At 44.7% G+C, this 27,525-nt stretch overlaps 1 protein-coding gene across 5 annotated transcripts in view; it reads left to right on the top strand.

Annotated features, from left to right (window-relative positions):
* The first annotated feature begins 2,251 nt into the window (after window positions 1-2,251).
* ca12 (carbonic anhydrase XII) overlaps window positions 2,252-27,525 on the top strand; it is a 75,310-nt gene continuing 50,036 nt past the window's right edge. For all 5 annotated transcript variants that reach the window (XM_068015118.1, XM_068015115.1, XM_068015117.1 and 2 more), the window contains exons 1-2: window positions 2,252-2,410; window positions 4,264-4,284. In XM_068015118.1, the coding sequence (XP_067871219.1) occupies window positions 2,323-2,410; window positions 4,264-4,284 (109 nt within the window). In that variant the 5' untranslated portion in view covers window positions 2,252-2,322. The remainder of the gene's footprint in view (window positions 2,411-4,263; window positions 4,285-27,525) is intronic.

Genomic DNA, 27,525 nt, shown 5'->3' with positions numbered 1-27,525 from the left:
GTTGATTCCGGAGTTGAGGGGGTTGGCTTATGAGGAGAGACTGAGTAGATTGGGATTATATTCACTGGAATTCAGAAGAATGAGGGGGGATCTTATAGAAACATCTAAAATTATGAAGGGAATAGGTAAGATACAAGTAGAGAGGATGTTTCCACTGGCAGGTGAAGCTAGGACAAGAGGGCATAGCCTCAGGATTAGAGGGAGCAGATTTAGGACTGAATTAAGAAGGAACTTCTTCACCCAGAGGGTTGTTAATCTATGGAATTCCTTGCCCAGTGAAGTAGTTGACGCTTCTTCAGTAAACGTCTTTAAAGCTAAGGTAGATATCTTTTTGAACAATAAAGGAATTAAGGGATACGGTGAGAGAGCGGGTAAGTGGATCTGAGTCCACGAAAAGATCAGCCATGATCTTATTGAATGGCGGAGCAGGCTCGAGGGGCCGGACGGCCTACTCCTGGTCCTACTTCTTATGTTCAAATGATCATAGACAGACTGGTGGAATGGGCAGACAAAGTGGCAGATAATGCGGAGAAATAGGACCTGATATATTTCGGTATGAAGAACGAGGAGAGGCAATATAAAATAGAGGGTACAATTCTAAAGGAGAACAGAAGAACCTGGGGGCATATGTGTACAAATCATTGAAAGTGGCAGGGCAGATTGAGAAAGCGGTTAATAAGACATAAAGGCACGCTGGTCTTTATAAATAGTGGCGTAGAGTACAAAAGCGAGGAAGTTATGGTGAATCTTTATAAAACACTGGTTCGGCATCAACTGGAATATTGTGTCCAATTATGGGCACCATGCTTTTGGAAGGATGTGAAGGTATTAGAGAGGGTACAGAAAAGATTTATGGGAATGGTTCCAGGGATGAGATACTTTAGTTATGCGGATAGTTTGGAGAAACTGGAAATGTTTTCCTTGGAGAAGGTTGAGAGGAGATTGGATGGAGGTGTTGAGAATCATGAGGAGTCTGGACAGAGTAAATAGGGAGAAACTGTTCCCATTGGCAGAAGGGTCGAGAACCAGGGGACACTGAACTAAGGTGATCAGCAAAAGAACCAAAGGCATGAGGAAAAGCTTTTTTATGCAGCAAGTGGTTAGGATCTGGAATGCACAGCCTGAGAGTGTGGTGAAGGCAGATTGAATTGTGGCTTTTAAAAGGGAATTGGATAATTATCATCAGAAGAGAAATAAATTGCAAGGCTACGGAGCAAGGGTGGGGGAGGGGAGTAGCTGAGTTGCTTTTGCAGAGAGCCAGCATGGACACGAAGGGTTGAATGGCCTCCCTCTGTCCTGTCGCCAGTCTATGACTACTTCACTGGCTGTTTACTGGGGACCCTCAGTGTTTTGAAGATACTCTCAGTACACTGGCTTCTTGGAAAAACAGCCCAGTTTCAATAAATCCACAAACAGGAGGGATAAGACACACTGGGGGAATTGAAGCTGTCCTTCCACATCCAGCCTTTTTGTCCTCAGTAATATTTTACCCACTCTCTTGGTGATTTGTGTTCTTGACGAAGAACCCGACAAATCCTGCAGCTCAGCTCTTTCCCAGGCTTTTACCCGGCCCATTAACCTATCCGTCCTGTCCAACCTCTTCTGTTTTGTAGCTGAGTCTATCTGTCTTTCTCAGAATCCTGCCTGCTGCTTCACTTTGTTCCTTCAGTGCATTTGTGTATCCCCATCCCATCCCCCCTCCCCCATCTCCCTTCCCTTATCCCCCTTTCCCCCATCCCCGCCGATTAAACACCCCACTCCATTGATGTCGCTGTAATGTGTGTAATGTGTCACTGAATGGCTCAAAGTTTAAATTACCATTGGCGTATTATACTGTCTGTGTTCTTTGCCTCTAATTTTATAGATCTATTTCCTCCCTCTATTGAGACGACAGGGATGATTAGACAGGAGATTCAATCACTTTATTCTGGAGGGTTTTCTGAAACTGTCTGGTGAATTCAGCAGGAATAGGATGGTGAGAGAGAGAGTGCAGATAATCTCCTGGACTGGGTACATACACCATCTCCTGGGAGCCTCTGAATTGATAATAGAGTCTCCATTCACTCAGGGTCAGTGGAGTGGAGCTGGGGGGGAGCTTTGCTTTTGTTCGCCTGGACAACTTTCCCATCCGCCTCTTGCACCTTAATGAATGAATGAGGATTTGAACTGGTCCAACAGGCTCCGCAGTGTCCTGCAGCTCCACCCAGTGAGGCGGGGCCAGCCCCCCGCCCCCTGGCAGCGCTGACTCCAAACAGCCCAGAGACGCGTATAGCCACATTGGCTCAGGCACAGAGACAGGGCACCGGAGCCTGGACCATAGCCATGGGCCGAGCACCGCGGATCTGCGGCTCAGCATTGCTCATTCTGCAGCTCCTACACTTGAGGAGCCCTGTCCTGGCGGAGTCTGGAGGTCAGTGAGGTCTCTCCGGGGAAAGGGGGGGCCTTCGCTCAGCCTGGAGGGTTTGGATATTACACAGTAAATAATGGGGAAATGGGACTGTGGATATTACCCAGTGAACAATAGGGAAATAGAATCTGTGCATGGCAAGAGGCTCCATAAATATTGAATAACAAGAGCTTCCTTTTGTAGATGTGTGGCGTTACAGACGTGGTGATGAATGTTTTATCATGGTTTGGAGCAAGAGGGACGATTGTTCAGTCACTGCCAGTTGCTGCATGAGGGATTACTGCTTTAACCGACTTGATTTCTGCCTTCTGGCAAAATAATTTGTGCGGATCTTGCTGGAGTTGGACATCTCGTAGTGTACTCCGTTAGTTAGACGTTTTCCCTGCACACTTCAGAATTTTCTGCACTGTAACTTCCTGAAAGTGTGAGCTGATAGTGGGGCACCTGGAACCTTAGTGATTGACGGGACCAACAATCTCCTTAACCATTGAGAATCAAGCATTCACTGTTAAACAGAGAACAGAAAGAGAAGGAAATAGAATTAATTAGAATTGATCAGGCAGTGCATTCCAGATCACCACAAGTCGCTGTGTAAATATTTTTTCCTCATGTTTGTTCTCGTTCTATTGCTAATCACCTTAAATCTGTGCCCTCTCGTTACTGCCCTTCTCCCACTGGAAATGTTATACCCCTATTTACTCTATCGAAACCCTTCATGATTTTGAACAACTCTTATCAAATCTCCTGTAAACCTTCTCCGCTCTAAAGACAACCACCCCAGTTTCTCCAGTCTCTCCACATAACTGAAATCTTTCATCCCTGGGAGCATTCTTGTAAATCTCCTCCGCACCCTCTCCAAAGCCTTGACATCCTTTCTAGAGTGTGGTGCTCAGAATTGGACACAATACTCCAACTGAGGTCTCGCTAAAGGCTCAGCATAATCTCCTTGCTTTTGTTCGTTATGCTTCTTATTTATAAAGCCGTGATCCTGTAGGTGTTTATAATAGCCTGCTCAACTCGTGCTGCTACCTTCAAAGACATAGATACATACACACCCAGGACTCTCTGTTCCCGCATCAAAGAACTAGTCAAACATTATTTGCCTTTTAACAAATATGTGCTGGCTTTCATTTATTAACTCCTATTTTTCCAAGTGTGAATTAATTTTCTCCCAGATTAATATGTCTCCCCATCACAGGCTGACTACCCTGAACAGGGTTTATCCCTCTCTCCTCTTCTGGATAGGAGAGTAACATTTTCAATTCCCCAGTCCTCTGGCACCACTCCACATCTAAGGAGGATTGAATTAGCTACAGAAAGAGGGAAATAAAAACTGGATTGACAGAGGGAAAGGGGCAAGGGGAGGAAGAGACAGAAAAGAAAAAGTTGGCAAAAAATGTAACTTAAATTTCCAACAATAATTTACTACCTGCAGGAATGAGATTAAACAGTTTAAATTGTTCCCTTTCTGGGTTAGAGAGGTTGATGAGTGTTGCATTAATGATGATCAGATTGTTAAAAAGATAGGTGCACTGTTAATTACCAGTCCTACCTTTCTGCGGCAAGTTTAATGGCCAATTAAAATGCAAATCCAGCAGGTTCTTAACAATGACGGGGAGGCACAGGGTGAGATGCTGTTTGTGTGAAGCAAATAATGGAGCACGGTAAATCAACCAGCCCATTCTGGAGGTTTGAAACTCACAGCATATTTCTTAATCCCCTGAATTTGCTGGCCGATTTGAGCATTAATAGCTGTGTGAGTCGTTAACACACTAGTGTACGAACCTCACCCTGAATGTGAATATTCAACACTTCATGATTTGGGTTTCATTAATGTTTTCCTGGTTTTTTTACAGCATCAGAGTGGACCTACACTGGTGAGTGCTTCCTGATTTTTTTTCCCCTCAGTTAAAGATTGCATATTTCGCATTACATTGTCAGTAGTGTGCTCACATTGTACATTGGCTGCTCCCACACAGTACAGTAGCAGTCAGACTACAGTAAAGTCTAAGTGTTGCATTTATCAAGTGACCGTCTGTCACTTTCACATTACAAGATCAAGGTGCCAAATTGTCTCAGCTTTGCACTGGCGCTAGTCCTGTGTAGTGTCTATCAGCCAGGCAGTGGGGTGGAAGGCTGCAAGACCACCTCCTCCACCTCACTCCAGATCTGATTCAGGTTGCGTTTACCTGGTGCAAACTGAAATGTGATGACATGTTCAACACCAGTAAAGTGAAGTTGGGGAGCCTTTACGTTATAGCCATGGTATCAGTGTGAGGTGGAAATGCATCACAGCTACACTACAGCTGGAATGTGGATGCCTTTCCTCATTCTGCATTGAAGTGGCTCTTTATTAGCTCTGCAAAAAGAATTGCATCGTAAAAACTGATTGATCTTTAACACTGATCAGATTATCTGTTGCCTTCAAACCCCAAAATGAACCGGTCAGTTTATTTTCCAAAACGGCTCAGGGTGGATCGATATTTAAAAGGTCTGTTTGCATTTGCCTAATAGTAATGATTCACTTGGATCAATTGGTTGTAATGTACCAGAAGCACGAAGCTGGAGTCAGGCCACACACGATCATGGCAGCACTGACTGTAAGCCCACATGGTCAATCTTAAACATCACCAACTGGCCACCTCTTAAAGCACTCTGTATTCAACTCTCTGTCGCCCCACTTTCCTCCTGTGGTCTCATACACCCTCTGATCTCAGTATTTCATCAAAGTAACCATTTTTCATCTGTCCGTCATGGAAGTGTCCATTGGCTGGACATTCAACTACAGCACCATTGACGGTTGAGCCCAGTCCTTATCGTACTCGCCTTCCGCACATTTTCTAGCAGGATGGTCACCGGCAACTGATACCCCGTCTGATTTGGGGGGGGGGGGGGGGGGGCTGCAGAGACCAACTATAGCCCTTCCCTCATCCAACTCTATTGACATCAGCTAACTGTGACCAGATCAGCACTGCAACCTGGGACCTTTTGAACTGTGTGGCTCTGCACTATACCAGACTTGCCCTGAAGGGAATGCCTACAAGTTAATGTGTTTTTAAAAAAAAGAATGCTTAACTCGAGAGGCATAACAGAGCAATTTACTTGACGTTACCTCCTTCAGATCATTACCAAACATGCTCTGCTTCTCTCCCTGCCATAACAACTTGGAATTTTTCTTTTCGGTTGAGAAATTAAAATTATTAGCATTCGAAACTCAGTGAGAAGGAAGATGGATTTTGAAATCTGCAAATGTCAGTTTCGATTCAAGTAATTTGCACCTTAGGCAAATAATTAATACTGGTGGCTGAGAAGGTTGGTTTGAATTTTTGCCAGACAGTAGCGACAGCTTTATTCAGGAACTTATTGTGAACTGGAGCTGACCATCTCAGGTTGCTGCTTTGCATAAATTATTGGCTCAAAAATTGCTTTCAAAAGAAGGGTGGGGCTAATATTGTCTGTCATGAAAGTGATCATTGGCTGGATATTCAGCTACAGTGCTGACAGCTGGCCACACTGTTATTTCAGTGAAAATGTCACGGAAGCTTCAGGCAAGGATGGGTATGTGGGTAAATGTAGAAATTGAAAGCTTGCTGTCGGGAGTTTTTATCTACCTAATTGTAGCCAGGGAACCACTTGCAATGGCTTCTCTTCTTGCTCCCACATCATTACCTCTGGTGTCCCCCAAGGATCTATCTTTGCCTCCTCCTATTTCTCGTCTACGAGCTGCCCCTTGGCGACATCGTCCGAAAACACAGGGTTAGTTTTCACATATATGCTAACGACACCCAACTCTACCTCACCCCCACCTCTCTCGACTCCTCCACTGTTGCTAAATTATCAGATTGCTTATCCAACATCCAGTAGCGGATGTGCAGAAATTTCCTCTAATTAAATAGAGGGAACACCATTGTTTTCCATCCCCTGCTACAAACTCCTTCTTTAGCTACCGACACCATTCCTATCCCTGGCAACAGTCTGAGATTAAGTCAGTCTGTTCGCCACCATGGTGTCACATTTGACCCCGGCATGAGCTTCCGACCTTTTATTTGTGCCATCACTAACACTGCCTATTTCCACCTCCGTAACATCGCCCGACTTCCTCCCTGTCTCAGCTCATTTGCTGCTGAAGCCCTCATTCATGCTTTCGTTACTTCTAGACTTGACTATTCCAACGCACTCCTGGCTGATCTCTCGCATTCTACTCTCCGTAAACTTGAGGTCATCCAAAAGCCTGCTGCCCATGTTTTAACTCGCACCAAGTCCCGTTCCCCTGTGCTCCCTGATCTACATTGGCTCCCGGTCAAGCAGCTTCTTGATTTTAAAATTTTCATCCTTGTTTTCAAATCCGTCCATGGCCTCACCCCTCCCTTACCCCAGTAATTTCCTCCAGCCCCAAAACCCTCCAAGATATCTGCACTTATCTAATTCTGGCCTCTAATGTATCCCTGATTTTAATCGCTCCACCGCTGGTGACCGCACCTTCGGGTGCCGAAGCCCCTACACCTTGCCTTCCTCCATTAAGATGCTCTTTAAAACCTACCTCTTTGACCAAGCTTTTGGTCATCTGACTTGATATCTTTTTGTGACTCGGTGTCATACATTGTTTTATAATGCTCCTGTAAAGCACCTTGGGATGTTTTATTACTTTAAAGATGCTATATAAATATAAGTTGTTGTTGGAGTTGGGGCTGTTTGCTCCGTGAAAACAGCATCTCTCGGTCTGATGCATTGAGTAGTGTAAAGCTGCTTTTCTTGCACGGTAGATGCAAAGTAAAATTTGCCACAGAGAGTAAAATCCCGTCTATGTATCTTTTTAACAACGTGCTAAGTGTTAATTATTGCCAATCAACCTCTCTGCACTGAAAATTAACTATTACAGATGTGGATTCTCATTCCTTTAGGCTTTAATTGTTGAAGATTTTAAAAAGTGTAATTTTGTTTTTACTTTGTTCCTCTTTTCTCTCTCAATCTAATCAATCTTTCTCTTTCTATATCTGATTTAACATTGAAATCACCAACTCTAATTTCACAATCCTTCAATCTGATTGGTTAAGGAGACTGCTTGCCCTGTTCACTCAGATGACCTGTAGTTAAGCAGGAAAGTGGGGTTGAGGCCACAATCAGATCAGCCAGAATCTTATCGAATGGCAGAGCAGGTTCGACTGGCCGAATGGCTGACTCCTGCTCCTATTTCTTATGTAGAGGGTGCTTCACTGTTTCCTGCTTACACTAATGGCAATTTTCAGCCTAAAGTTTATGGTGATTAAATGGTCAAAACTGACAGCGGGAGGGGGTGCCGTGGGTGGGGGAGAGGGTCCAGAGACAACACTGTTGGCCTGTTCCAGCAATTTTTGGACTATTATTCCCAATTAATATTTAAATCAATAGCAGTGCTATCAAGAAGCACTACTCACCGATGCTCAGTTTGGCTTCCGCAGGGCTGCTCGGCTCTAGACCTCATCACAACCTTGGTCCAAACATGGACAAAAGAGCTAAATTCCTGAGGTGAGAGTAACTGCTTTTGACATTGAGTGGCGGCAGCGTACACCAACTGAAAGATGCACTGCAGAAACTCCCAAAGGCACCTTTGACAGCACCTTCCAAACCCACAATCTCTACCACCTCGAAGGACAAGGGCAGTAGATGGATGGGAACACCACCACCTGCAAGTTCCCCCCCCCCCCCCCCCCCCCCCAAGCTACACACCATCCTGACTTGGAACTATATCGCCGTTCCTTCACTGTCACTGGGTCAAAATCCTGGAACTCCCTCCCTAACAGCACTGTGGGTGTACCTACCTCACAGTGATTCATGAAGGAGACTCACCACCTCCTTTTCTCAAGAGTGGTTAAGGATGGGCAATAAGTGCTGACCTTGCCAGTAACGCCCACATCCCGTGAACAAATAAAAAGTTTGTTTTTAAATATATCTTAATCCATTTTCTCCTATTTCATTTCCTCCTGCCCTCAGTATAAAGCTCCCTGTTGCCCCTAGTGTAATATTGGTCATTGCACTATTATTGTATTAATCATCGAATCATAGAAACTAACAGAACAGAAGGAGGCCACTTGGCCCATTGTGCCTGTACTGGCTCTTTGGCAGAGCAGTCGTGCTTAGTCCCACCCCGCTTTTTGTCTGTTGCCCTGTAAATTCCTCATCCTCAAGGACCCGTCCAACTCTCAAAATTATTTATGGGATCAGCTTCCACTACCTTTCAGGTCGAGCGATCCAAATCCCAACAATTGAATGAAAAAAATTCTCCATCTCTCCTCTAGATCTTTTAACAATGATTATAAATCCATGACCTCTGGTTTTTGACCCACTCGCCAGAGGGAATAATTTTTCGCTACTCTTATCAACATCTCGCGTCATCTTGAAAACCTCTATTATGTTATCTCTTAACCTTCTCTGTTCCAAGGAGAACAGTCCCAACTTTTCCAACCTCTAATCATAACTGAAGTCTCTGTTACCTGGTAAACATCCTGATAAACCTCCTCTGAACCCTTTCTAATCCCTTTAAATCTTTCTTGAAGTGTGGTGCCCAGAATTCTCCACAAGACGCCAGCTGAGGCCTGACCAGTAATTTATAAAGTTCTAGAATGATCTCTGCTTTTATATTCTATTGCACTATTTATAAACCCAAGAAGCTCTCATGCTTTTTTAACCACTTTTAAGGATTTGTATATATGGAGAAGATCACTCTGCTCGCCTACACTTTTCAAAATCATGCCAGTTAAAGTACACAACACTGCACACTTCTGCACGTTGAACTCCATCTGCCAATTTCAACATCCTGTCATTCTGAAGTCTACACCTATCCCCATCACTATCTACTATGTCATCAAGTTTGGTATCATCTGAAAACTTTATAAACCTGTTCCCCACACACAAATTGAAATCGTTAGTAAAAACTAAAAAGATTAATGGACCCAAACGTCCTGTCTAAAACCATGTAACCACTACCAGCACTGAACCAATTCGATATCCACTTGCCCCTTAATTCCATGGGCTTCGATCTTATAATATTTATTTATTTTTTATTTGTTTATTTTATTTTGTTTCTACTGTGCTTACCCACTGATTTTTTTCATATTTGTGCTTGGGGCCAGGCTGTTCATTTTTCTGTCAATTAACACCCTGTCCGTACTAACGGTGTCTTTTAGCGCACCATTAACATACCTTTTGCCTTTGCTCCATGACCTTCTGGTCAGTTATTCTCCATGAGCTAGTCCTATCAACACCTTCTCTTTGGTTATCTCTTGCCCCACCGCCGCTTTAATTGCTTTAAACCTATTACATTGCTAATATTTGCCAGTTCTGGTGAAGGGTCACAGACCTGAAATGTTAACTCTGCTTCTCTGTCCACAGATTCTGCCAGATCTGCTGAGTGTTTCCAGCATTTCTTGTTTTTATTTCATTTAGGTTGGGTGTTGCACTGTAATATTGTGTAAGGTTGGGCATTGCATTGTAATAATGTGCTTTATTATTTTATTTCTCCCCATTAGGGGTGGTGCAGTGGTTAGCACCACAGCCTCTCAACTCCAGTGACTCGGGTTCAGTTCTGGTTACTGCCAGTGCGGATCTTGCAAGTTCTCCCTGTGACCGCATGGGTTTCCTCCAGGTGCTCCGGTTTCCTCCCACATGCTAAAGACTTGCAGGTTGATAGGTAAATTGGCCATTGCAAAAATTGCCCCTAGTTTAGGTAGGTGGTAGGAGAATTGATAGAAGATGCGGATGTGTGAGGGAAAAAATGGGATTAATGTAGGATTAGTATAAATGGGTGATTGATGGTCGGTGCAGACTCGGTGGGCCAAAGGGCCTATTTCGGTACTCTCTATGACTCCATTGCTCTGCTGTAAATAAACTTGACCCAGTAGTAGTATCCTGTATCCATTGTCCAACTGGAGCTAATGATTAAACCTGAGCACATTAACCCAGAAATGGCAGTGGATAACGTTGCAGATTTTGATTCATAAGGGTCTTCGTCATCCTATGAAACCTTCAGTCAAGGCACGAACAGAAGAGCACGTAGGAGGGAAAAGTCCAAATTGGGTCTCGATGTCCTATTTCAGTGCAGACCTCTTGGTGGTCATAGAAACAAATTAAATGTTAAGTGTTAATGCTCAGGATAATGATTGTGCAGAATCTGCACCACAAGGTTTGAGCATTTTTGGCCAATCTAAATCAGATGTTGCGTTTTCCTCTCTGTTAACATGTTGCACGGCTATAGGAACTGTTATAATTTGGGGGGATTTTTTACTCTTTGGTTTTAATGTTCCTCTCCACTCACAGGAGAGCTATAGCTCCCAGTGTTGCCAAGAATCCTGTTTCACCTACCTGGATACCTAGGCAGTGTTGTAGCATGCCCAGGGAATGAACAGACAGCCCTCTTCTGGTTAGTTCACCTACCTAGTTTATCACACACCCTCCAATGATCCTCCTCATCTTTGACTTCCACTTTAACTGGTAAACAAATTCATTGAGCAATATGAGGATAAATGAATAATGAGTAACACAACATATACTTTTACAATGATTTTTAAGTTTGACTCGCTCTTGCTAGAGAATAATAAATAGTTTATGGCTGCTGTGCTAAACTATGAAAAAGGCAATATTCCTATGTGGTGGTTCCTTTCTTTTTCTCACATTTCACAGAAGCTATTTGGCTTGAACCTCTCTTCAAAGTCTTCAGATGGTCTCTGATTTTTAACAGGGCAAGTTGATATGTTAACTTCAAAAAGTGACTGGGACGGAGCTGATTCAAAAAGCTGGCTTTAAGTTTAAGAAATAAATATCAATCGAATGTGTAGTGGAACAAATGCACAAGATGTTGGTATTTAAATTGAATGGCGTGGTACCATCCCCTCCCTCGGCCACCAGTCTCAGACAAACAGACTCATTCTGTAACGATTTTATTGCCTAAAGCTGAAATATGGGATCATTTTCTGATTTGACATGGAGCCTTGCCTAGTGCAATTTTCCAATTGTTTAGAAAATTCTGTACATCCAAATTTTCATTATGGGCTCCTGATGTGTGCACTCCCTGGCAAGAGCATGAAGTCAGAAAAACACCCCTATTATTTCAGTGAGCAAAGTTAGTTTTAACCCCTTGTGTACCATGGCAATTAAATAAGTTCATCCCAAACTAATAGTTATACTTCACTTTTGACACTGACTTATAGTTTATTATCGTTTGGTGTGCCTTTTTTATTTCAAGGTTGTTTCCTGTTGTGTTCAATGGGTAACAACAGGGGATTCCTGTGGGTTTATTGTGTTAAAATGTTTCGAGAATAGTTTTAAGATAATGAGTCTTTGGTGGCAACGAAATCTTGCTGCATGTTGAAGAGGTGCTTTGGTTCTGTGTTGAGTTTTGAGGCTGTTTGAAGGCAGTTTGCTGCAAACTGATATTAATCATGATTTAATGTGAGACAGGCTGCAAGATTTTGCGATGTGATGAGATGTGAATTAATATTGTACAAATGCACAGCTGATGGGAGCCTGACCTGTTGGCAGAGCGTACTGAGAGGTTAGACATGACCTGAGCACCATTTTCTGGTTCTGGAGCTCAGAATTGGCAAATTACCCCAAGTTCAGAAATCACTAACTTTTAGTGATCTAGAAGCAATCAAAAAGGCTAATGGAAAGTTGGCCTTTATCTCCAGCGGGGGCTGTAATACACAACAGTGGGAGTTCAATTATAGTCATATAAAGCTCTGGTTAGATCCCATTAAAAGTAATGTCATCAGTCTTGGGCAGCCCACCTCAGGCAGGATGTATTGGCTGTAGAGTGGATGCAGCACAGATTCAGCAGAATGTTACTGGAGTTAAAAGGGTTAAATTATGAGGACAAGATGCCTAGGTCTGTATTCCGTTGAGTGATAGGAAGTTTTGGGGTGATCCAGTCCAGATGTTTAACATGATAAGAGGATTCAATATGGTAAATGCAGAGAAACTACATCCTCTGGTGAGGGAATCAAGAACAAGGAGACGTAATCCTAAAATTAGAGCCAGGACATTTAGAAGTGAAATCAGGAAACCCTCTTTCCACACAAACGGTAATAGTAATCTGGATCTCTCTTTCCCCAAAAAGCTGTGGGTCAATTGTAGCTTTCAAGTCTGAGATCAATAGACTTTTGTTAGGTAAGGGTATGAATAAAAGGCGGGAAAATGGAGTTCAGTTCTATTTAAATAGCAGAACAGGCTAGAGGGGCTGAATGGAATTCCCTTGTTTCTATATTCATATTATATCAATTATTTTTATTTTAATCGTGAAATGGCACTGTGAGCTCACAGCACCATGTCCTGTAAATCGTTATTAGACAGAGGCTCCAATTCTTCCAACCCAATGACCACTGTGCTCTGCATGCCCCTGTGCAGTTTGTAGCAGGTGAACAGATGCCAGAAACAATTCACAATGTCACAGTTAAGATAACTGCAGATCTGAATTGCTTCTGGCCAACATTCAGACTATTATGATCCCCGTGGAGACCAGCAAACCAAAAGAACTGAATTTGTCAAATGACCCCATTAAAAAAATCAAATGGACAAGATTTCACTTTTATAACTTTTACTTTAACAATCAAACCAAAATCAACAGAAATTAAACATGAATTACCAGACAAATGACAGTCAAGATATTACGAACTACACATTCACTATCAGGTCCAACAAAGATGGCTGTCACAGATTTACTGGGACATCCACTCAACATGTATGGTGCCAAATTATAGTCACACTTTAAAACTCTGAAATTCCCCAGGTTGATCTCCAAATTCTGTTTTCCAAGATGCAGCCACCAATTCCCAACTGACAGCAGTTCCCTTTTAATCCCGAACTCCACAGATACAGTCTTCACCAAAAAAGGCGTATTTCTCCAGAACCTTCTGCTTGTGAAAGGCTTGATAGCTTGGATCCCCAGTATTACCTTTTTCCGCCCCCTTCAGTGACAACCCTGTGCACTGTATAGCTGGGTCTCATGAATCAGTTCCTCTAAATAGCAGAAACCGCTCCGAGATTCAGTCTTCACTTCCTTCAACCTCCCAGTAAAATGCACTTTCCTGCCATCTGAGCTTGGATGGCTCTGTCTGCCTTTTTATCTGGTTCCAACCAGTTTCAATTCACCTAGAAACCTGAAGTTTTTGTTTAAATATCTGTTAGGTGTGTCTGTTCCAGTACCTCCCAGTCTGTTCCAAAGACTGCGGTTAGCACTGCAGCCTCACAGCTCCAGGGACCTGGGTTCGATTCTGGGTACTGCCTGTGCGGAGTTTGCAAGTTCTCCCTGTGTCTGCGTGGGTTTTCGCCGGATGCTCCGGTTTCCTCCCACATCCAAAAGACTTGCAGGTGATCGGTAAATTGGCCGTTGTAAATTGCCCCTAGTGTAGGGAGGTGATAGGGAATATGGGATTACTGTAGGGTTAGTATAAATGGGTGGTTGTTGGTCGGCACAGACTCGGTGGGCCGAAGGGCCTGTTTCAGTGCTGTATCTCTAAATAAAAAATTAAAAAAACAATCTTTGCAATCAGGGTCCATGCATTTAACAGAAAATTTGACAAGCTTTCTGTTCAGAGGACAGCTCACACATGCTCCCCAGGGCCCTGCAGACAGCAGATTCCATGACAAGACCAAACTATGTCATTGGTAGCAAGGTCTGTTTCAAAACTCTTTCTCGCTCGTAACATTTATGTTATCTAGTGCAGTGGTGACTTCATCTTTAAGAAACTGTACATTTTGAGAGGCTCACTCAGCACATAGCTTTACAGAGGACAGACACACACCAGTAAGGAAAAGACCTGTACCTGAAGTAATGCAATGTAGATAAGTAAAACAATAAATAGTGTTTGTGTTTAATTCAAATATAAAACCTGCTGTTGTCATTTAAAGAAGATTTAAGGACACAGCACAATGCTACAATTTCTGACAACGAGGAGAGAAAAAAAGATGAAGCACAGAAGGTTCCAAGGTTAAGGAACACAAGGGAAAGAAAGTCGAGCGAAAACCAGGACTGGATCAGAGAGAAAACGTGGACTGAACAGGAAAAAAAAATGTTTTGCAGGTACACAGAAATAAGGAAAATAAATGTGATGGAGCCATAAATTAATTATTAAAAGAGGTGCAAATCTGAACACGCTAGCTGTTTTAAGAGAAAAATTAGTTTACTAGAAGGCAAAGCACACAGACAACCCAGGAACATGCAGAAGATTTGCATCGAGGATACTAGATTTAAGCAAAAAAAAAGCAATCACCATGCATGCGCTATAACAGCCAGTCTTTCCAGTCTTTTCAGAGACGGACAGCAACCCAGGGCCACACTGGAGCAAGTGTCTAGCAAGATTCAAACGCCTAATGGTGGCACTCGATATCAATACACTCTGAAGAAAGAGAGCGTTACTGCTACACTCTACTGGATTAAGAGTCGACAATACCTTCAATACGCTGAGACACTGGAACCGATGATGATTATGATGCAGTGAAAAATGCTCCAATTTTCAACCAAGGGCAAATCCTGACTACGAAATTTATGTATTTAGTCAATCAAAACAAGATAAGTGGGAGACTCTTGACCACTACATGACGAGAATCAGAGGTCTGAGCCAGAATTACAACTTCAGAGACAATGACAAAGAAATCATTTCCCAGATCATTATGATCTGCCAATCACCAAGACTACGAAGGCAAGCACTTAGAGAGGGCAAATCGCTAGACTTGCAAAGATTACTCGATATTGGCTAAATGCTGGAAGCCAGCGAAAGACAAGCCAATGTCTTGGGAAAGAGGCAAATAACATAAGACGAGAATCCCCTGAAGCCAGGTCAGGATTGTCAACACAATCCGTGAATGGATGAAGGATTCACCAGAGACTTTTGTGTTCCGTGTCAGTGTGCCATTTTCCCACACTCTCTTGGCCAGTCTGGACATAGCAGTGGAAGCCTTACCCATGCGCTTGTTGATTTCTGCATCTAGAGACAGGTTACTGGTGATAGTTGAGCCTAGGTAGGTGAACTCTTGAACCACTTCCAGAGCGTGGTCGCCAATATTGATGGATGGAGCATTTCTGACGTCCTGCCCCATGATGTTCGTTTTCTTGAGGCTGATGGTTAGGCCAAATTCATTGCAGGAAGCCGCAAACCTGTCGATGAGACTCTGCAGGCACTCTTCAGTGTGAGATGTTAAAGCAGCATCGTCAGCAAAGAGGAGTTCCCTGATGAGGACTTTCCGTACTTTGGACTTCGCTCTTAGACGGGCAAGGTTCAAACATACAATCATTGCAGTGGTGCATATCCTCATTACAAAACCTGTCCTGCGAGAGGAAAGAAGTGTAAAGACTGAGGGAAAAATGAGACATTTCACAAGAGTGTGCTGATCGAAGCTTGCACAAGACATTGTAAGAAGACACCCTGAAAAAATATCCGCAGTTATTCAAAGGCATCGGCAAAGTGAAAAACAAGAAAAATCAAGCTCCATATAGATGAGTCAATCCAACCCAAACAACAGAAACACAGGAGGATTCCATTCCGTACCAGAAAAGATGTAGAGAAAGAATCGGACAAACTGGAGAAGTTGGACATCCTTGAAAAGATAGAAAGGCAAATGTCACAGATCAGTCCAATTGTTGTCGTCCCCAAACTCACAGGACAAGTACGAATTTGCATGGACATGAGACAGACCAACAAAGAGATAAAATGAGAAAAGCCCCTAATGCCAACGCTAGATATGATAATTGAAGGCATGAATGGATCGACAATCTTCAGTACCTTAGATCTGACAGCTGGATATCACCAATTTGAGTTAGACAAATCCAGTTGATACGTAACTACCTTCAGTACCTACGTTGGATTAAGAAGGTACAAGCGCTTAATGTTCAGAGTAAACGCAGCCTGCAACATTTTTCAATCAGCAGTGGCAGAACTACTTAGAGGCCTGAATGGAGTCAAGTATGATTCAGATTTCTTATTGTATATGGGAGAACACAAGCAGAACATGACAAGCACTTAAAAGCAGTGTTGGATCGACTCCAAGTGCACAGTTTGCGACTAAAGAAAGACAAGTGCATATTTTTCGGCTATGGAAGTGAAGTTCTATGGGCATACATTGAACAAAAAAGGTTTATCTCCTGATTCTAAGAAGGTGAAGGTAATCTTGAAGGCAGATTCTCCCATCAGTGCAAAACAAGTCAAATCTCTCCTAGGATTAGTATCATACATTGAGAGATTTATCCTAGAGTATGCCTCTATGCCCCACTTCAACAGCTTACTCAACAAGATGTCAACTGGAAATGGGACGAGGCAGAAGTGCAAGCATTTCATAATTGAAAGAAAGCTTTGACAAAAACACAACAATGCCTTATTTCAATCCCAGAAGATACACTGAGTTGATAGTAGATACCAGTCCAGTTGGTCTTGCAGCCATGCTCGGCCAAGACAACAAACCAATATCATACACAAGCAGATCATTGATGGACACAGAAATAGAGTAAAGTTTAATGTTATGATAGATCACAAACTATTGCTGGGGATTTTTACAGAACAGAAAGCAATGTCTGTGAGAATCAAGAGATAGAGATTGAGACTCATGCCCCACAACTGTCAACTAATATACAAACCAGGCAAAGATGAAGAGAACCCAGACAATCAGAGACAAGCTGAGCGTGAATTAGACGTTGACTACCTAAATTAGATATGCTGTCACATGGTGTCTAAGGCCATGATGATAGATGAAGTAAGAAAAGAAACAGGGAAATACGAAACTCTACAACTTCTCATGAAAGCCTCAAAAACACAGAAGCATGATGATGGAAACGCCCTGATATGAAAGTATACAAGTCGTACAAGGATGAGTTCACAACAGATGATAGACTCATACTCAGAGGCAACAGACTTGTCCTCTCTACACCGTTAAGGAGAAAAACAACTGAGATATCGCATGCAACTCATCAAGGAACTGTAAAGACAAAAAGCCTTCTGCGAGAGAAGATACAGTTCTCTGGAATTGACAGAATGGTAGAAGACGCAGTAAGAGAATGTATACCATGCTAAGCAGCCATGAATGAAGGTATAGAGAAGCCTGTGCCACTTAGGGTGACACCCTTGCACATAAGGCCCTGGAAGGAAGTGTCAGCTGATTTTTTTTTCGGACCCTTTTCTTTCTGCCAGGTACATTTTAGTCATAGTAGATGACTACTGCAAATATCTAGAGGTAGAAATAGTGACATTGACATCTGAAAGAGCAACTCTACCCAAATTTGATGTCACCTTTGCAAGACGAGCGATACCTGATACAGTAAGAACAGACAATGGCCTGCTGTTTAATAGTCATGAATTCGCTGAATTTTCTACCCATTAAGGATTCACCCATAAAGGTGTGATTCTTCAATGGAGAGGTAGAATGTTTTAATCGCACCCTAATGAAAACTATACAAACAGCTAACACTGACAGAAAGAGCTGAAAACAACAACTCTTCAGATTTCCAAGAGCCTACAGGGCAACTGTTCATTCAACCACAAATATATCACCAAGCTTTGCTCTAAACAGAAGACAAAGTGCAAACTGCCAAAATCCTCGAATACTCAATCCCACACACACTCAATGGAAACCTTGAGAGATAGCGACGAGTTAAAAACAGAGATTAAAGATGAATGCAGACTGATGGATGCACGCAAAAGATATTGAGTTAAAAGGAGACAAAAAGTTTCAGCAAGAAAACATCAAAAGTCCACTCACTATTTGATCCAAGAGTGCTTTCGGTAGTTCAGAGAAAAGGAAACATGATCATAGCAAAGAGGAAACTACATTGTGAAGAGAAATGTAACCTTCTTCAAAAAAAGTTAATGCTGAAACAATTCCAGAAGAAAGGGACGAAGACGATTTGGATGACTTCATGCCAGTGGCTACCGAAAAGCTCAGTTGAGATCAATACTGCGAGATCCACAGAGAAAATCATTGAGACCTCATTGATTGGTCTGTCCTATTTGAAGACCATGTGATGCACTGATAATGAACGGAGCCAGGTGGGAAACCTATCCCCTCCCAAGTTTCAAACGTCACTCCAACCGGGATTTGTTCAATGTAATTTTGCAATTGTAAATCTTTCAAAGAAAAGGGGGAAACTTTAAATTTAAAAGAAGGGGGTTATGTAATGTAGTGCAGTGGTGACTTCACCTTTGGGAAACCATACCTTCAAGGGATTAGGCCACTGATGCAACTGATGGCATCATCAGACATATATAAGGAAGAGACACCATGTTGAGAGGCTCACTTTACAGAGGACTGACTCACACCAGCAAGGAAAAGACTTGTACCTGAATCCACGCAATGTAGATAAGTAAGACAATAAATAGAGTTTGTGCTGAAGTTGAATATGAAACCTGCGGCTGTCATTTAAAGAAGGCTTAAGAACACAGCACAACATTACAATTTGGTCAGTGAAAGATTGGGGTGAATGACACTGTCGTATTGTTATGAATCGTTTGAGTTGACACCAATTGGTTACAGTAACAATTTATTAAGAAGTAACAGTTAACAGCATCAAACAAAAAACTTCTATTACCCACTCAACTCTGAACAGAGCAGTGTACATTGGTGCTTGAATTTCTCTCTCCTTCTGGGTCTTCTATCTCTGTCTTTCCTTTGTTTGTGCAACCCCCTTTATGTTTTGTTTCTTGGAGGTTTACCACCCGTCAGCCTGTTTATTTAACCCCCATCCCAAACTCCAGAGTGGCTTCCTCTTCTTTGCTTCTGCACATTCTCTTTTGTAACCTCTTTATTTTAATGTCACTTGATCTCTGGCCTGGTACCCTAATCTGGAAACCACAATGTTCTGCTTTTCTAATCCTTATGTGGATACAACGGGTGTGAAGTCTAATATTATCTGGTGCAAACCGATTGCACGTAATACACACACAGGCCTTAGCAAGACCAAGCTTCTGCAAAGCCTTTGCAAAAAATAACAAGCTTTGGCAAGAAGCAGCACTTGGTAATTAACAGTATAAAAGTTAACAGCAGGACACCATAGCTTGGCAGCTTAATCACAACCTCATTTGCATGACTGCGATCTTAGCCCAGAGCATACACATCTGCTACACATGGGCTTGTGTGTGCATCAGTCCATAGAACGCGTAGAACGTGGGAGGCTGGTCAGGAGTGCTTTGGAATAGTCAAGTCGAGGATAACAAAGGCATGGATGAGGGTTTCAGCAGCAGATGAGCTGAGGTGGGAAGGAGATGGGCGATGTAATGGAGCTAGAGGTAGGTGGTCTTGGTGATAGAGAGGATTTGGGATCAGAAGCTTAGCTTGGGGTGAAGTTGGATGCCAAGGTTGTGAACAGTGTGGTTCAGCCTCAGACAGTGGCCAGCAAGGCAGGGGGGTGGGGGGGGTGGCGGGGAAGGAGTCGCTGGCAAGGGAACTGACAGGAGCTAAATTAAGTGGTTAGTTTTGGATAAAGGAGGGGAGAGTACTGAGGAGGGAACCAGCTGAAAGAAGGGAAAAGAGATTAATTATAGTGACACTGAGAGATTGTGGAGCTCTATCCTGCTTAATAACATATTATAGATCTTTAGAAAGCGTTTGTGGTTTGCCTGTGGCTTTGAGTACTTTGATCAGGCCATTGCTTTCCGTGAGTGTGTTTTACACAGTTTCGGATCATTTTGAGACTGGACTTCAAAGGCGGATGTGTCACCTTGGTTCAGGTGTGCCACAGAATGAGGAGAAACACAAGAGTCCGTCCAGGATTTGGAAATAATTAATATTCATCATGGGCCATCAGGGATCCTTGGCTTGGCTTCAAAGTCCGGCTGAGCATTCGAGTCTCCTTTTCAGTTGACGGTCTGTCTCCAAACACTGCCTGAAACTGGGCAGCTAGTATGACACACACTTTCTAATTACACTACTGCTGCACCGCAGTCGGAGTGCAGGTTAGTGTCCTGGCACTGGCTGATAACCAGTCTCTCCAAAATTTACTGAAACATATAGGGTCAGCAGTTACAAATCAAAATGCCATGGGAAATCGACCGGGGAAGGAGACCTGGTCCATTTTAATGGTCGAGGACTCGATTTAAGAGCAGCTTGCTTAAACGGGTAAACGTGGGCAGCTCACGGGGCTGCTGGTAGATTGGGCATTCCTGGAGGCATCCAGATAAGTCATTTGGGGCATGGGGGAAGATTTGGGGACTGCAGGGTGGGTCAGCTGGAGACCAAGGTGAGCCGACAGTGGCCCCATCTTGTGGCGTTGAAAGGAGCACCCCCACTCCTCCTCCTCGCCCACTACACTCAGGCTCACCTACCTTGGAGCACCTCTGGCTCCAGTCCAATATCTACAACTCTGTAGCTCAGTGGGTATCACTTTGACCTCTGAGTCAGAGGGTTGTGGGTTCAAGTCCCACAACAGAGACTTCCGTACAGAATCCAGGCTGACACTCCAGTGCCGTACTGAGGGAATGCTATATCGTCGGAGGTTTCATCATTTCGAATGAAACGAGGCCCCGTCTGCCCCCACAGGTGAACGTAATAGATTTCATAGCGAGCAGGGTTCCTGACCAGTATTTATCCTGAAACCAAGGTCACTAAACAACAGGTTATCTGGTCATTATCACATTGCTGTTTGTGGGATCTTGCTGTGCACAAATCGGCTTCTGCAGAAATGCAAGTCTACAACTGAACGGTACCTTTGCGGTGCTAAAAATGGTTCTGGGATCCCCAGTCACTTGGCTTTAAGATGGCAGAAGAGGAGATCTTTGATTGTAATTCCTTACTCCTTCCTAAGGATGCAATTGTTACTTTATAAATTCTAACCATAGAATCACAGAATTATATAGTACTGGAGGCCATTCAGTCCTTCATGCCTGTTCTGGCTCTTTGAAAGAACTATCCAGTTAGTCCCACGCACCCCTGCTCTCACCCCCATGATCATTTTTTCTCATCAAGTATTTTTCCAATTCCCTTTTGAAAGTTACTATTGAATTTCTTTCCAATATCCTTTCAGACAGAGCATGCCAGATCATAACTAGCTGCGTCAAAAGATTTCTCCTCATCTTCCCTCTGGCTCTCTTGCCAATGACCTTTACTAGAGGCTATATAATGTTTATGTTGGTCACAATATTACTGTATCAAAACACACCGAAGGCTTTGTGTAACAAAACTGCTTATATAAAGCAGGGTTCTTGTGGAGGCTGCCATGGGTGCACGATTCATGCTCCCCATCGCAAGAATTTGTAATGAGCTGTCAAAGAGAATCCCATTTGCATATCACTTTGAAATTTCATTCATAATTAGCATAATAATCAATCCAGCTCAGCATTTGTCTGCTTTGCAGAGGATGGAATAGATGAGATACTCGCGTGAATCGTCGTAAATTTTAACTTGGAAATAGATGAATAAGAACATAAGAAATAGGATGTGGTATTGTGAGTTTATGAAGCTCCTCAGATTGTCAGCTGAATGAAGAATATCCCCGAATGCACCATTACCCACCTACTCCAGCACTAGAACTCTCAAATAATCAGAATATAGTCACAAATCATTGTCAGTAAAAGGTTACAATGAGTGGTGTTAATACAGGTCCAACCTCAAAGAGTGTGCAGTTTCCAAAGAGGATCCATTGATGTGTTATTCCTTTGGATCAAAATTAAGTGACATCTCTATTGAAGGTCATAGAGTTATACAGCACAGCAACAGGTCCTTCGGCCCATCGTGTCTGTGGCCGGCCATCAAGCACCTAACTATTCTAATCCCATTTTCCAGCACTCGGCCCGTAGCCTCGTATGCTATGACGTTTCGCTCAGGCCAAACAATAGCTCCTCATACTGAATCCTGTGGCCTATTGCCGGTCACTGTGTAATACTGACCGCCAATGTCTGACAAATTTACAGCGCTTATTCGGAATAATGCTTGTTACCACAAAGTTAATTTTCAACTTGATTGGACTCTAGATAGGGATTAAGAAAGCAGAGCTGCTGATAAGATTTTTCTTTCCTCAGTAAGTTTTTAAAGTGTGAATTTTCCGACTGCGTGCTGCCCAGCTTCCGAGCTCGGCTCGTGGGAACTGGTCCAGTGTGGGTGGGAACAGTGAATGGCAGGGGTGTGCAGTCGAAAAGTTTCACTTCTCTGCAGTAATTCCAAGTGGGAAGACTTGCAGCCAAGTTACGGTGAAGGAATCTTCGATAAGAAAGAACTTGCATTTATATAGCTCCTTTCACAGCCTCGGGACTACCCAAAGTGCTTTACCGCCAATGAAGTAGTTTTTTTTGAAGTACAGTCACTGTTGTAATGCAGGAAACAAGGCAGCCAATTTATGCACAGCAACAGCCAATTCACCCACAAACACCAATGAGATAATGACCAGATAATCTGTGTTTGTTTCTTTTTATTCTTTCATGGGATGTGGGCAAGGGCAGCATTTGTTGCCCATCCCTAATTGCCCTTGAACTGAGTGGCTTTCTAAGCCATTGTTGAGGCCTAGAGGCTACTTAAGGGCCTTAATTGGCCTCGGGCAGCCGGGCCATTTGCCACCTCCCCTGCCACTGGTAAAATAGCGGTGGAGGTGGGTAGGTGACAGGAATGGTACTCCCCACGTCCGATGCAATTTTATGCATCCCCCCTCGCCACGCCTCCCAGCCTGCTCCTGGGGGAGGGCGTGTAAAATTGCAGCCAAAGTGTCCAGAGTGGGAACTGAACCTTCAACCTTCTGACTCAGAGGCAAGCGTAATACCAACAGAGCAAGTGCTGACAAAGAGGAGCAAATCAACATTCTACTCTGACCTTGCCTGCATAGGTCCTCAAGGATTCCTGAGGAGGTGGTTTCCGTGGCAGTGACCACAGGCCTGGGAACAATCTTGGGTCCTTTCTGATGGGCACTTGAGGTTTCTTTGTTATGGTTCACCAACAAGTTTTTACATGGAGCCCCTCCTGTTTAATAACTATTCCGGTATGTTCTGGAACTGATGTCATGTGTGGAGAACAAGGGGCCCGTTGAGTTGGAGGAGATTACACCATCGGTTATATTCCAGCTGTATCCCAGTCCAAACAGGGTTAGACTCCACAGTTTACTAACCCATTGGAGGCTTGTTAAACTCCCCTTCCGCCTTTCCAAAAGCTCCAGCTCGGAATTTCCCACTGTGATAAAATCGTTGGCGGTGAACCTCGCCGTTGCTGGCTGGTCCTGTTTTGGGACAGGCCATCGCTTCAGCTCTTAGATCGGCATCGAGTGCCGGATTCCTGAGCTGGGTTGTTACTATAGTTCCCGTGTTCACCTCACTGCCAGTGTGGGGGAAACAAGTCTTGCCCAAAAGTCATCACTCCCTATACAAATTGTACAGTCTGTGATTCTCAGTAAATGGCATGAAGCAACTTCCAGTAAGTCTGATGCCCTGGGGGAATGGACCTGTGTTTGGAAAAGGATGTCTTTCTTGGAAGAGAGTAGTGTTATGCATGTGGGCAGGTCAGAACCTACATAAGGCCTACAGGGAACAGAATTAAAAGCAGTGATGAAAGATGTACGTGTTATAATGCATCACTCACTGCAGGTTCATGACCAATGACGTGAAGCAATAGCTAAAGTCAGCAGGGTTCCAGGGTGTTGTCAGAGGACAATTCACTATGAAACAAAGCATTTTGTCCTTTTATTAAGCCTGACTTAGACCAGTTTTAGTCTCCTCACATGCTGGAAGATATTGTGGCTTTTAAAAGGGTGCAAAGGAGGAAGTTTGCAGCTTAAATCACCTTAGGTTTATTCACACAGGCTCAATGAGCTTTGTTTGTGTACTTTAAAAAGCCCAGACTCAGGAACGATTTGATGGAGGTTTATAAAATGGAGCGACTTGATTGTGTTTACATGCACGAATGATTTCAACTGAATAGGTTAGGGTGAGCCAGGAGACACGATTACAAGTTACATAAGGGCAGTACAAGGTTGCACATTGTGGATCAGGCTGCCAGATCATGTGGTTATGCTGATTAACTGAATTCCTCCAAATGAGAACGGTCACTGTTTCTGACTGGCTCAGCGATCACCTCGAACAACAGGTAGGTGTCCGGCAAAGTGAATCAGAGCCAATGTGATCTCCAGGACTTAAGGGGGTAGGAGAGAAATTTTCCAATCCTTTTCCCCAATTGGCATGAGTTTTTACCCTTTTTTGGCATCTGCTGGAGATCACATGACTCCCGGGCGGGTGAGCAGTTTGTACATGACTCCCGGGCGGGTGAGCAGTTTGTACATGACTCCCGGGCGGGTGAGCAGTTTGTCCATGACTCCCGGGCAGGTGAGCAGTTTGTACATGACTCCCGGGCAGGTGAGCAGTTTGTACATGACTCCCGGGCGGGTGAGCAGTTTGTACATGACTCCCGGGCGGGTGAGCAGTTTGTACATGACTCCCGGGCAGGTGAGCAGTTTGTACGTGACTCCCGGGCGGGTGAGCAGTTTGTACATGACTCCCGGGCGGGTGAGCAGTTTGTACATGACTCCCGGGCAGGTAAGCAGTTTGTACATGACTCCCGGGCGGGTGAGCAGTTTGTACATGACTCCCGGGCGGGTGAGCAGTTTGTACATGACTCCCGGGCGGGTGAGCAGTTTGTACATGACTCCCGGGCGGGTGAGCAGTTTGTACATGACTCCCGGGCAGGTGAGCAGTTTGTACGTGACTCCCGGGCGGGTGAGCAGTTTGTATCTGACTCCCGGGCGGGTGAGAGGTTTGTACATGACTCCCGGGCGGGTGAGCAGTTTGTACATGACTCCCGGGCAGGTGAGCAGTTTGTACATGACTCCCGGGCGGGTGAACAGTTTGTACATGACTCCCGGGCGGGTGAGCAGTTTGTACATGACTCCCGGGCAGGTGAACAGTTTGTACATGACTCCCGGGCAGGTGAGCAGTTTGTACATGACTCCCGGGCGGGTGAACAGTTTGTACATGACTCCCGGGCGGGTGAGCAGTTTGTACATGACTCCCGGGCGGGTGAACAGTTTGTACATGACTCCCGGGCGGGTGAACAGTTTGTACATGACTCCCGGGCGGGTGAACAGTTTGTACATGACTCCCGGGCGGGTGAGCAGTTTGTACATGACTCCCGGGCGGGTGAACAGTTTGTACATGACTCCCGGGCGGGTGAGCAGTTTGTACATGACTCCCGGGCAGGTGAACAGTTTGTACATGACTCCCGGGCAGGTGAGCAGTTTGTACATGACTCCCGGGCGGGTGAACAGTTTGTACATGACTCCCGGGCGGGTGAGCAGTTTGTACATGACTCCCGGGCGGGTGAACAGTTTGTACATGACTCCCGGGCAGGTGAACAGTTTGTACATGACTCCCGGGCAGGTGAGCAGTTTGTACATGACTCCCGGGCGGGTGAGCAGTTTGTACATGACTCCCGGGCGGGTGAACAGTTTGTACATGACTCCCGGGCAGGTGAGCAGTTTGTACATGACTCCCGGGCGGGTGAACAGTTTGTACATGACTCCCGGGCAGGTGAGCAGTTTGTACGTGACTCCCGGGCGGGTGAGCAGTTTGTATCTGACTCCCGGGCGGGTGAGAGGTTTGTACATGACTCCCGGGCGGGTGAGCAGTTTGTACATGACTCCCGGGCAGGTGAGCAGTTTGTACATGACTCCCGGGCGGGTGAACAGTTTGTACATGACTCCCGGGCGGGTGAGCAGTTTGTACATGACTCCCGGGCAGGTGAACAGTTTGTACATGACTCCCGGGCAGGTGAGCAGTTTGTACATGACTCCCGGGCGGGTGAACAGTTTGTACATGACTCCCGGGCGGGTGAGCAGTTTGTACATGACTCCCGGGCGGGTGAACAGTTTGTACATGACTCCCGGGCGGGTGAACAGTTTGTACATGACTCCCGGGCGGGTGAACAGTTTGTACATGACTCCCGGGCGGGTGAGCAGTTTGTACATGACTCCCGGGCGGGTGAACAGTTTGTACATGACTCCCGGGCGGGTGAGCAGTTTGTACATGACTCCCGGGCAGGTGAACAGTTTGTACATGACTCCCGGGCAGGTGAGCAGTTTGTACATGACTCCCGGGCGGGTGAACAGTTTGTACATGACTCCCGGGCGGGTGAGCAGTTTGTACATGACTCCCGGGCGGGTGAACAGTTTGTACATGACTCCCGGGCAGGTGAACAGTTTGTACATGACTCCCGGGCAGGTGAGCAGTTTGTACATGACTCCCGGGCGGGTGAACAGTTTGTACATGACTCCCGGGTGGGTGAGCAGTTTGTACATGACTCCCGGGCAGGTGAGCAGTTTGTACATGACTCCCGGGCGGGTGAGCAGTTTGTACATGACTCCCGGGCGGGTGAGCAGTTTGTACATGACTCCCGGGCGGGTGAGCAGTTTGTACATGACTCCCGGGCGGGAGAGGAGTTGTACATGTGTGACGTGTAGGGCATCACCACTGTGGGGGACAGGCAGGATGAACCAGTTGGTCCTTTCCTGTTGGCACTTTCGCATGTTTAGCTCTGATCTTGTAGAGTATTGAGAACACAAGACAATTGAGTTAGAGAACTGGCGCATATTTTCAACATCCCATCCACACAGTTCACCATGACAACCTCTGACAGCGACCAGAGTGCAATACAGGCGATCACTGACACAGTGGCATATTTCCATGATCGCTGTTACAGGAGGATAATCCAGGAAAAGTTCTTTGGAATCTCATCTCTGTCACCAGCAGGGACACTCATGCATTTCTATAACCCCTTTCACTATCTTGGGACGTCCCAAAGCGCTTTGCAGCCAATGAGGTACTTCTGAAGTGTAGTCACCGTTGTGATGTAGGAAACAGTGTCAGCCAATTTCTGCACAGCAAGATCCCACAAACAGCAATATGATAATGACCAGTCATCTATTTTATGTGTTGGTTGAGAGATGATTATCGGCCAGGTCACTGGGAATAACTCCCCTGCTGTTCTTTGAACAGTGGCCATGGGATCTTTTGCAGAGGGCAGACATCCCATTCAAAAGTTGGCACCTCCGACAATGCAGCACTCCTTCAGTACTGCACTGGAGTGTCAGCATGGATTATCTGCTCAAGTTTCTGGAGTGGGACTTGAACCCATGACTGTATTACTCAGAGGTATCAGTGCTACCGACTGAGCCGCAGTCGACACCATTGCAAGCTTACTAC

The sequence above is a fragment of the Heterodontus francisci genome, chromosome 35 (assembly GCF_036365525.1).
Source record: "Heterodontus francisci isolate sHetFra1 chromosome 35, sHetFra1.hap1, whole genome shotgun sequence".
NCBI classification, from domain to species: Eukaryota; Metazoa; Chordata; class Chondrichthyes; order Heterodontiformes; family Heterodontidae; genus Heterodontus; species Heterodontus francisci.
The sequence above is the reverse complement of the archived record's forward strand: the minus strand, read 5'-3'. Positions and strand labels throughout refer to the sequence as shown.